Source organism: Cebidichthys violaceus, unplaced genomic scaffold (genome assembly GCF_023349555.1).
Source record: "Cebidichthys violaceus isolate CVI_PGR_0920_01 unplaced genomic scaffold, fCebVio1.0.p SCAF_12, whole genome shotgun sequence".
NCBI lineage: Eukaryota > Metazoa > Chordata > Actinopteri > Perciformes > Stichaeidae > Cebidichthys > Cebidichthys violaceus.
This window is the reverse complement of record NW_027176285.1, coordinates 3,038,897-3,051,251: the sequence shown is the minus strand read 5'-3', so window position 1 is coordinate 3,051,251 and position 12,355 is coordinate 3,038,897. Positions and strand designations below refer to the sequence as shown.

Here is a 12,355-nt window from a genome sequence, read left to right as displayed (position 1 = left end):
TAACTCTTGTCTGGTGGCAACGCCGTCATCCTGAATGATTGTAGTTTTCTTCCACAGTGGCTTTGTTAGTATGATAGTGATGTTAGAAAATGATATACCATTACCAAATCACCTCATGCTGTAATGAATATTTGTGCAAATGGTGTCTGACACAGTAACGATGGGGAATCCTTGTGAAAATACAGTTGTCTTGCAGTTCATTTTTACTGGGTTTCACTTTTTTTGCTTTGTTAAAGGAATAGTTGGACATTATGAGAAACACTTCTATGCTCTTTCTTGCTGAGCGTTATGGAAAACGCGATGGAAAGATTGATACCACTGTCATGTCTGTCTGCTGGAAGCAGCAGCTTAGTTTAGCATAAAGACTGAATACGGGGAAAACAGCCTGGGTCACCCATAGGTGACAAAATAGGCCTACCTGCACTCCTTACATTTTTATTTAATGTGTAGAAAAACCAAAGTGAAAAAAACAACACTTTGCCTTTTTATAGGGGGTTCGGAAAGATACTGCTCAGGCACATAACCCCATTGTAAAAAGCTGAATTGTCATTTTTACACTTCAATTTTTGTACGAATTGAACAAACAAGATAAAAAGTGTTCGTTAGTGACCTTAAGAGCTGCTGCCACTGTAAGCAGACTTTGTACATTCAGACTTTCCCATATTTCCAGTCTCTGCGCTAAGCTAAGTTAACCAGCTGCTGGCTGCAGCTCTAGATTTAATGGACAATGAAGTGAGGTTTGTGTGACCATGGGGGCAATGGCTCCTGTTGTAGTAGGAGTTGTAGCACCTCGCCCAGAAAAGGATATCGATTCCTTTTCCGGAAAAAAAGTAACATTTGTCATTAATAGATATTCCCTTGCTGTGATAAATGTTTGTTATTAATGTCAATAATTCAGTCACAGACACAAGCTCTTCACTAAAAACGTATCAGTTTATTTCAAGTATTGAACATTAAGGCAGTGTTCGCACTGTGGAGGAGTGTTGAATGTCAACACTGTCAATAATTGAAGTCAAGCAGACGACACGTTTTACAAATCTAAAACGTGTGACGATTTAAGTTCCATGAATACATGGAAACAGGGTGATGACAAAATAAGTGTAGGAAAATATAACACAAATGTCTATATTTTAATACAATGGCAGTTCATCAAAATGATAAAGTAGTAAAAGTAAAAATACATCATTTTTTAAGTATAACATGAATTGGGGTACTTACAAGACAAGTTTTGCACTTGGCAGCAACAGGATAAAAGACTGAAAGGAAAAAGCACCGAATGATAACTTGCTTTCATCCAGCACCTGAGAACAGATTGCAGACGTGTGTGAAATCCTTTATTTTTACGAGAGCAGATCTAAAGCAGGTACAGCTGCCATCGATGGGTCACCAGAGAACAGAGCAAGAGTACAAGTATGCTGTAATGAGCCAAGGTTTTCAAGGCAAGGCTTGTCTCGGCGCGAGACCGAGGCTGAAAAAAGTCACGTAAAGCTTCTGTTCCCGCCACCAACGAGCGCCTCTTCTTTCAGTCAGGGAGAGTTTCATTAACTGGCCTTTAGACATGATTTTGAGCGCCAATGTCACAGTTAGAAGATCATGAAATACTGATAATAGTGGCTGAATCTTCATGTGTGGACTCTGGACTCCTGGATCAGAGCCATTATGGACTTTGGCCAAAGGCTTCCGATTGATATAAAAAGTTAAAGCAGCTTTCATTTCAGTGAACGTTGCTTTTGACAGAGTGACACAAATGTGTTATATGACTCGGTTATTAATCAGCGCTTAATATGAACGAACCAGGGAGTTTGACACTACTTGTACCTGTTACCGTTGCCTGCTGTCATTTTGTGGTATTTTCATCTGCGTCTCCTATATTGAAAAAAAATGACATCCAAAAATCTGCTGGATGACTCAAAGCTTGGACTACAGAGGTTTGATGAACCACATGCTGTGCTTCCTTATTTTTTTGTAAGGCCACCGTAGAGGACAGTTAGGAGGGAGCGTCTACAGACTAAACTAGCAAAATGATCGGTCCACAAAATATTTTTTTTTTGTTGCTAGAACTGATATTAAAATTCCAGTGTATTTGGAGAAAACAGTTTTATGATATACGTCGGAACCAAATATTCAGGCGTTAAAGGGCGCAAAGCATCAAACAGTAACTTGACAGGATACTTTTCCTTATTTAATACTCTTGGTTACCCTATTTTTTTCTGGAACAAAGCCTCCTAAATAGCGACCTCAAAGCTAACTTGCAGTACGCAGTGTTGTCAGTATGACATGTGCACACCTCACATCATGTTAGCATACCTAAACTCCTTCTTCTTCCAGCTGTTCTAAACCACAGAGTCTTCTGACCTGCTTTCCGCTGCTGCAGATGTACTGTTGGCATGAAGAACTGCCGCGTGAACTGTATGAAACAGCAGGCTGCTCATGTCTTTGTCATTTTTCCCAAAGACTTGTCCTTTCTGCAGGGCGTCAATGACTGAGGTGTTGCAGTTCGCGAGGAGCACGCTCACACTTATCTCTTTATATTCACTGACCAGCACTTTAAATGTGGCCATGCCTGTTGAGTCAATGAAGGGTATGGCCGAGCAGTCTAAGACTATTGTGTGGAAAGCCAGTTCTCTTTGTACAAGTCCTATAACAACCTCAGAGTTGTTTTTATCCCCGTTTGCCTTGCCCTGCTTCGAGGACATCTCTCTGGCCTTCTTCTCCGCCTTTCTCCTCTTAGTCAGCTCCAAGAAAGGTTCAACTCCGACAGCTTTGTAGAGGGATTTAAGGAATGAGTCCTTGTTTGCGTAGTACAGTGGAGCCTGGAAGCGGAATACCTGAACCCGAGGTGGCGCCATAAGGTTCTTGTACTCGTCCAAGTCCTCGTAAAGATCAGCGTCCTTGGCCCGGCCCAGGAGAGAGACCTGGCATCGGACATCAGATTAGATTAGATCATGAGATTAACCGAAGGCCAATAATTGTCTTTTCACATGCTGGAATTATTGTCATTTGTATCAGCTTTCCAAAACCACTATCAGCATTAAGTCTATTACTCACCTTAGGGTTCTGGGTCATAAAGATGATGCAGATCATGGAAAAAAGAACTCCGACCACGAGGCCCAGCTCCACACTGATCAGAGCCGTGGCCGACATGGTGACCAGCCACACGATGCCGTCGTTCCGGCTGGCGCGCCACTTAGCTGGGACATCCTTGAACTTCCTCAGTGCCCCACGGAGGCTTACAATGATGATACAGGCCAGAACGCACTTCTGGAGGGCGTAGAAGAAAGGCGCAAAGAAGAGAAGGACGAGAAGGACGACCATGGCGCTGATCAGACTGGAAATCTGACGGAGGAGCAGACAAATGGAGAGAAAAAGAGAGGAAGAAAGAGAGGTTTTACAGTGAGCATGAACAGATACAATGCGGTATGTTTTGCTCCTCGGGACAGACTTTAGTGATGTTCCTAGAAACCTTTCCCTCGGGCAAGGAAAGCAACAGCTTGTCAACTTTAGGGAAGCATTTCAAACAATTTCCAAAAGTAGGAAATTCACCTGTGTCTGGCAACCTGTCGAGTCCTTCACCATGGTTTTTGCCAATGCTGCACTGGTGGTGAAACAGTGGAAGAAGGAGGGGATGATATTACAAAAGCCGATGGCCAGCATCTCCTGGTTGGGACGAACCGTGTAGCCGTTTTTCTTAGCAAACATCTCGGACAGTGACACCGTGAAGGCAAAACTGCAAGATAAAATGAAAGCTGGTTTACCAATTGAGCCTGTGAATTAGACTTTGCTCTTTCAAGCATGTGAAGAACTGTTTCGACCTGATGTAAACATGCATTTAGGGCGTCCATTTTGTTCTTCCCCACACAATTACTACTTGGGGAGAGATAGCTTTATTCTTTTCATCTTTAAAACGTATTAATTAAGACTCAATTGTTGTCTTGCGAGTATATCGCTTTAAACTGTTTCAAGGCATATTAAAATGCTGATTGGCGAGTGGTTACCATCATTCAAATGAGCCAATATATGTTTTTTAGATAGAGTAGGAAGTGTCCAAAGTTGAATGAATTTTGAAGAGATGCAATCAGATAATGAGGGCATATATACCTCCCTGCCAGACGATAATCCAGCTACTAAATTGCATCTGTAACAATCCATATAACAGAAACACGTGGCTGCCAAGCAAATGTTGTTAAATGTGTTACTCATTTACCTAATGACTGCCAAAGGAATGGCGTCGAGTATCAACCGGGACATCAGACTAAAGCTGGGCACCTGGGGAGGAATGAACCCTGTGGGGATGTGACCGGATACGCTGGAGCCATAATTGCTGTTCAGCTCCCCAAAATGGCTGGCCAGGGTAGCTCCTGCCACGACTATCAGCTCAGTCGGCAGAGGGATCTTAAGACGATCCTTGTAGCGCTCCTGGATCTCTTTCCCTGCCACTACAATAACAAAAATACCATTGTTATTTAAGAATTTGCTTTATAGGCTATAGAAATGTACGGCCAGTACTGGATGCCTCGTTCCATGTCTTTCTTGGCGGTGTTTACCTAATACAGAGATACAAATGGCGCTAGTGATGAGGTCACACAGGTTGGCCTTATGAATGTTGGCGAAGATGTTGATCCAGGTGACGACAACTGTGCCGTAGCCCTGGTGACGGGGGATCTTTAGACCCAACAGGTATTTAGCCTGCACGGTGAGGATGGTGAAAGAGGCTCCCGTGGCAAAACCATCAAGCATCGGAGCCGAAAGGTATACAGAGACGAAGCCTAGCCGAAACACGGCCATCACAACCTGGTGAGGAGATTAGGCGGCGGAGTGGGGAGAGGAGGACGTACAGAACGAGAGGGATAGGAGATGGATGGGAATGAAGACGTGAGTCACTTATCAAATGGAATATCTCATCATTTACAAAAAAAGTTTCTACATGTATATTAATGACATTGGTGATCCCCTAACTTTTCTTCTCATGCCATAAATGAGGTTAACATTTTTTGGTTCGGAGTGAAATTTCTCGCCAACTATTGGATGGGTTGCCATGAAACTTGGATACATTCATTTCCCCACAGGATGAGTTGTTAGATACTAACTAGTGATCCCCTGACTTTTTTATTCAGCGCTATCATGAGGTCAAAACTTTCGGCTTGTGCCAAAATTCCTGCAATAAGTACGAAACATGAGCATGTTAACATCGTCACTGTGAACAAGTTAGCCCACCAATGATAGCATTTACCTCCAAGCAACGCTGTATCAAAGTACAGCCTCAAAGACTTTGGTTCACTTTTTTACATTATTGCCCATTTACGATGTCGGCACCGTGCCACCATCGCTGTCACCACCATCGCCCTACCACAGAAACTGCTTGCAGAATTTCACTATAATTAGATAACAATAAAATGAGGGCCTAAAAGCATTTTCCAAAGCGCTACAAAAAAAAAAAAGTAATGCATCTGCATATATTACCTGATAGACGCCGACCAGGAAGGTGAGGGCAGCAGCGATGCTGATGGAGTAACACTCCTTCCCACACTGCAGACCCATTAGCTCCACAGTGTGAAGTTTACCGGCGGTGAGATTAGTGCCCAGTGTGGCATTAAACACATCAGGGCCGGACGCTGTGGAGTCCTCATTGAGGTCAAAACCTGCCAGGAACATCTCCTTATACACCACCTGCATAAGTAGAAGTCTTAATTAATCTATTAAATAAAACATAAGAAGTACAACTGTGAAAAAAAGTACAATTCTCAGTGGCATTAAGTGATCGACGATCTTAATTAACCTCTTCCCAGTGACAAGTAGTCTATTGGAAATAATTGGAAACAATGTAAATGTTCTAATAATGTTTCAAAACGTTTAATAGTGCAAATTATTATTACCCATTTAAATCTGCAACTATGAAAAAATGGTGGGTTACTTATTTAAATTGCTTTGTTTCCAATGCATGCTAAAATGTATAATTACCCTTTTTATTTAATCTTCCTCCTTTTTTTTATTTCCATTTCAAAATAATACAATTTAAATCAGCGTTTTACGACGGACCCAAATTGTATGATCGCTGCTTGCCACCTGTGATCCATTGCAGTACCTGTCCAACCATGAGGCTCATGAGGCTGAAGATCCCCACAGAGACATGTCTGGACGTCCCCATGAGGAAGTAGATGATGTTGGCGTAAAAAGAGGTGTATAAACCATAGATGGGACCCACTCCTGCCAGCAGGCAGTAGGCGATGGCCTGCGGTACCAAGATGATACCAATGATCACCCCGGACATCAAATCGCCCCAGACGTACTCGCGGAGCTTGTATTTAGGCAGCCAGCGCACCACGGGGAAAAACCCGGTCAGGGTGGATCGGACTCTGGGCACCGAGCAGGTCACACCCTGCTTCAGCTTGGATTTGAGCACTGAAACCGTGGGCTGGCGCTGGCGAGCCCGACGCTCCAGGACGGGCGGCGTGACCTTGGTGACCTCCTCCATGGTCTTAGGGAGGGAGAGGAGGCAGCGAGGTGAGAGGGAGAGGGAGGGGAGGTGGATAATGTGGTCAGCTGTGCTCCTGTAAGATCATCTTCAGAGAAAAAAAAGAGGCGTGGGGAGAGAGGGGAGGGAGACGTACAGGACGAAGACAGGGACATGGAAACAGTGAATGTCAATAGAGATGACTTCAGTCCATAAATAAAATATGATATCTTCCTGTTACGTCACTTTCACACTAAGCATGTTTGCTGCGGTATTTTTTTAATTCTGGGGCATTTACATATTCACCCGGGGGCTATTTGTAGTTTTTTGGGTTGGTAAATCATCCTTTAAACTTCTCAAACGGCCCTTTGAGTGAATGTTCAGTCAGGATTATGAATTTAGTGTTTTACGGTGATTGACTTTGTTATTTCCAAAACAATTCAATTGTGCAAATCAAATAGTAAACCCAAGGAAATTGTCCTGTTAAACTTCAATGAATGGTTGTGCAACAGTACAGGCCATACAACGTCTTTCAAGGGAAAGATGATGGACGAACATTTTGTCCTTTTTCCAGAACACAGGTTAATCAGTGACTGAGACGTTTAGTTGTGAGCACGTGATAGTACTGTAGGCATGTACACTGTAAATTATTATAAACATACAGCGTTGGGTTATTTTGTCCACTTTAGTCCAAATCATTGCCAGTCCTTCACTTGAACTGCCTCTATGTTTTGACACTTTAACTATTCACTACACTGATAGGCCAACTGATTGGTTATCTGCTCTGGTGTGTTGCGGTCTGATATATAGGTTGAGGCTAAGCGAGGACAGGGCCATTCTAAAAGTATGCCAGAGCAATAGGAGAGCTAAGAGAATGTCTTTATATGGACTGCAAAAAAAAAAAACGTAAAATCAATCTTGGAGCTGCTTATGGAAAATAGAAAGATCTCTAGAGATGGACTCGTGACATTTTTAGCCCTGTCAGCCCCATAGCTCTATGGCAATTTGACGGATTGCCGACATGTTTTGGATGAGAGACTTTGGACAGAGCAGAGTGAAATAGGTTTTCTCTGACTTCGCAATGTTTGTGCTGTGGGTTTGTGTCTTTGTGTGAGTGTAGTCGGAGGAGCTTTTCAAAAGCAAAACATTCAAAAGTACCAATAAAAGACACCAGTAACATCGGGATTTATTAACACTCCAGTCTTTAAAAATGTAGCACTGGGGCTCGTTTAATACCGAGTGTTGGTACCCATCCCTACCTTTAGGTTGTGTAAAAATGCAAAAGGCTCCTGCTCGAGCCATTTTATAAATTAGTCTGCTGTAGAAACATGGTTCATGGAATGATGTAGATATAAAGGACTTTTTCTAAGCTGACGAAAACAACAATTCTGAGTTTTGGGTGATTATACACTAATGAAACATAGCAATGACTATTGTATTCCATTTCTGCACGCTGACGGGCCGCCGGCAGCCAGGGCCAACATACTCACTCTCCATGGCTGTAGCTGGCTCAGTTTTAAAGCTGGAGTGAAGTTACTGGTGTCATATGAAACCAGAACGGATGAAACCTAAAGCATCAATTGGTGCAACCATGTCAAAAACGTAACGTCATTGTATATAATGACCTGTAAGATAATCACAGAGATTTTCTCTAAGGTGGTCCTGCAGGTCTTGGATGGGATTTTTGATAATTGACATAATCAATTCTCGAGTGGTAATAAATGGTTAAATTTAGCACCAAACATGTGTAATAAATGGTATCAACAACTTACGAGAACATATACTTCCATCATTCAATCATTTCAATTTGTTTATTAATATCCATTTCTGATTTATGAATAGAAGAACTTGTGCTTCATGTCAAAGATGACGTATACCACTTCTATGCAGCACATGCTGTTGACCTTTTATCTACCCCTGAACATCCCCTGCCCCCACCCTCTCCCCTACAGGGTCAGAACGATCAGGGGTTTACTTAAACTACCCTTTACAGCAGTTGTCTGAGTCAGCGTTACATGATGGTCCTAATCAGGTTTCAGTGTGTTTCCACGGAAGATTATACCATGAAACTGGTTCAATTGTTTTTAGAAACCGTAACTGATCAAACGGAAGCCACAAAACACATTCACGACACTCGTGAATGACACTAGTGAATGACACTAGTGATCGACGGGCTGCAGAAAGCCTTTCTCACAAGGTTAGCTGTGTTCAGGAGCAGCTGCGTCTCAGCATGCCACATAAACCATTAAACACTTTAAATGATGTGTTATCAGCCTCTGCCATCACAACGCTGGTATGTGCTGTGATTTAGACTTCCTGTGGCAGCGCTAGCAGCTGCCATGGACCGATATGACAGGGGGATGGAGAATAGAGGAATAGAGGAATGAGTTACTTTATGTGTATCAGATTTGTGGTTTTGCATTTTTTTTTTAAGTCACATTCAAGTTCCAGCATTCAGTCTTTTCTTCTTTTTCTTTTTCTTACTCACTGTTTCTTGGCAGTTTTACTTTGCGCGACAATAATTGCTCACTTTGCATGGAAAACAAACCAATACAGAGGCCGGTCTGTGTTTATATGCGTCTTACAAATCCAACCGGACCTTTTTAACAGATAAAGGACACGGGACATAAATAATGAGCCTGTAGCAATTTCACGTTCGTGTTCAACACTGCTGCCATCAAAATGTCCACCTAAACAAGGTTTTCTTTCAAGAAACACACCTGATTGAGTGCTGAGCATGGCCGGAGTCACACTGAGGACCTTTTGGAACCAAATAATAAGATTTACTTCAGCGTCAGCCCTGAACAGTGCTGGAAACATTTGATCAAAGCTGTTTCTGTAAACCGTTTCTAATCACTGTTATCCGTCCTTTAATCATGTGATAAAGGAATCACCACTTCATGCTCAGAAATTACCATAGACTGTGTAGCTTCCTTTCTTTGCCTTCCATGTAAAGTTGAAGTCTTTTTTATCTAGTCATGTTACAAGTCTAAAGGGGTGAAAATAACTGGCTTCACTTCTTAAACAGCTCCCTAGAACTCCTTATTCACCAAAGTCATATAAAGTCTTCAATATGAACTTTTTTTCAGTCCACTGCAGTTGACTACAACTGAAATATAATGACTGGTTATGTATTAGGCATGTGTAAATATAAAAAAAAAACATTACGGTATGATTATGGTGACCGAAAGTATAAAGATATCCACATTTTTTGACAAATATCATGACTTTTAAAAACCTCATGCGTCAGTCAGACCCTGAGTTGCTGAGTCTTCGAACGTGACGTAACCGTGACAGCTGGTAGTTTCACCACTTGACAACCAAATAAAAATCTGTTCAATTTGCATGAGAATTTAGCAAGAGCCCATTACTCTTCAGACTTCCAAATTTGCTTTGTGGCTGATGTTGATTTGGAGAACAGGTGCGAATCATTCTCCAAACCTTAATGTTTAACTGAACTTGCAAAGCCAACAGTCGACAGGTTATAACATAGTAATCGTTAAACAAACAGTGACTACAACTAAAATGACATTCCCACGTACTTGACTTTAATAAACTAGATATAAGAGGACTCATGTGGAAAATTACTCAGAGAAAAAAAAGAATAAAAGTCTGGTTTCAAGGCTAAAGAAAGGACCAACCAACAACTCCACAATTTAAGTAACGGTTTCCAAAATCAGGTAACTTATTAGCAGAAATCTCTGAAAATCAAATCAAACCAAAATGGGAAATCCTCCTGATTGGAGCATTAGAGCAGAACTGTGGGACGTCCTGTTCAAAAGTAGTTACTCCAACAATGAACGACCGTAGACATTCTTAAATGTCCTCTGAAATGACGTGTGTGCCGTAGACATCTTATCACTTGCAGATGATCAAAACTGTGCTACCAACAGCACCTTTTTTCTACTCTCCAGCTCCAGTCGTATTATCACTACTCTTAAGATGCTTTCCAGATGGAATAGAAACTTTGAAAAGCATCAGTGGTTCTTTCTCGGACACACAGTTCCAGTCATGTGTGACAACGCACTCACCTGCAGAGTCACTGGCACAGGGACAAACAGGAGCACGAGTCTCTGATGGGTCTGGTTTAAATCAGCTCTGTGTTGGCCGCCCTTAACTTCTCATTCTCTTCCTCTCTTTATGCGTCTCTCTCTCTCTCTCTCTCTCTCTCTCTAATGGCATCCAAGCAGCCGGATAACAGGAGACGAAAGTGTGATCTCTGCTGGATAAATAGTGAGATAAGAGCAGCCCTTTGCTCACCCTCAATCAGTCCGCCTATTGGCTCGGTCAACAAGAGTGGGTGGGGCTTGTCAACATGTGCACCAACAAGAAAGCATTCGTGTGTGTGTGTGTGTGTGTGTGTGTGTGTGTGTGTGTGTGTAGAGGAGGTAACTCTGGGGAAGAGGTTACTGAATCACAGAGTATGTCTGCCCTGCAGGAGACCAGGGCCAGCAATCACCTTTGCAAAAGTGAGCACAGACCCCTATGTCAGCATGCCATGCTGTTTAAATACATCATGAAGATACAGAGTGGACTGCACAGCAAACAAAAGATAAACCCCTGTTATCTGTGTGAACGGCACCAGAAACAACCTATATATACGTTTTCTAGCAAATACACTCAGATTAGATCAGTGTTGTTTGTGGAAAAGGGGAACTAATGGTGAGTTCTACCTGCCAGGTTGAATCAAAACCAACAGACTGTATTGTAAAGCTACTGATCTACATCTACTGTGTATATGAAGTGTTTCTCTTTTATCATATACATTTGTAGGAATCTGAGCTCATAATCGGAGGCGTAAGACATCCACCTAAGACAATCTGACCTGCTAATTTAAGACACTAATTTGATAAAAATTAGTGTTAAAATCAATTATCTCTGGTATAAATACTGGCGTTGTAATGTAATGTTATCATTAATAAGAAGCAAGACCCAGAGATTACGAGAGAGCTTCTGATTTTCTTTATAATAATCATGACTAAAATTCACTGACTTAGACAAAAGTGGGTCTGTGTGTGTTGGTAGAAGTGTGTGGGTGCGTCCCTGTGTGCATTATATGCTGGACTGAATGGCATCATTGTCAGTGTGGAAACATTGCAGTTTACTTTTTCCAAATACAGTCGGTCACAGTTTAGATTGGACTCACATATGTAACGATAAAGAGGGAGGGGCCTTCTTTTTGGTATATGTGTGTGTGTGTGTCTGTGTGGTTAACATGACATAATCCATGCGCAGTAAGACTGGAATATCACTTCCGACCGACAAAAAAGCAGACAAAGCCAAACAATCGCAACATGTGAGGAGTTTTCCGCCTGTCTTGTCGCCTTTGTTGACCCCTCTCCCTTCAGCCTGAGAGGATTACTGCACTGCTCCTTTAAATCCACCGGCAGCATCATCTGTCTGCCCCACCGTCTACAAGCTGCATCCTCTGTCCAGCATGCATTTTTGGACACCGTTTGTCTGTTGTCCTTGTAATTGACAGGTCAAACGAGGAAGGACTCACCCAGACAGGACCAGACCAGCGAACAGGAGGCAGCATCAGCCATACCTCCCTGACTGGTGCCTCTGCATCCACCATCAGTCTGTCAATTTGTCCCCTCTGCTGCTCACTGACTGCCTCTGTCTTCTTCCTGCTTCCCTCTGCAAAGCATGATGGGAGCAGCAACCCCCCCCCACCGTCTCGTTCCTGTCTGTGGATTGGAGCCGAGCAAAGGGGGGAGGGGAGAGAGGAGAAATGGAGGGAGGGAGGAGGGACTGTTGCCAGCGGATGATGGTTACCATGGTGACTAAGCTTCTGCTGATGCGCATGTGTGCATGTGGGTATTTGGATTGCAGCTGCCTTAGTTAGTGAAAAATAAAAAATAAATTACCACTTCACATTTCTATGTTTATGCACCTTATCAA

General features: G+C 42.6%; 1 protein-coding gene across 1 annotated transcript; it reads right to left on the bottom strand.

The window, feature by feature from the left end:
- Positions 1-914: 914 nt before the first annotated feature.
- slc26a1 (solute carrier family 26 member 1) lies at positions 915-11,997 on the bottom strand. Its single transcript, XM_068705918.1, is given in 9 exon segments — positions 915-2,915; positions 3,049-3,336; positions 3,544-3,727; positions 4,205-4,436; positions 4,545-4,791; positions 5,461-5,667; positions 6,083-6,522; positions 6,525-6,548; positions 11,955-11,997. Coding segments are annotated over 9 exon segments (2,247 nt in total). The 3' UTR covers positions 915-2,333.
- Positions 11,998-12,355: the final 358 nt, after the last annotated feature.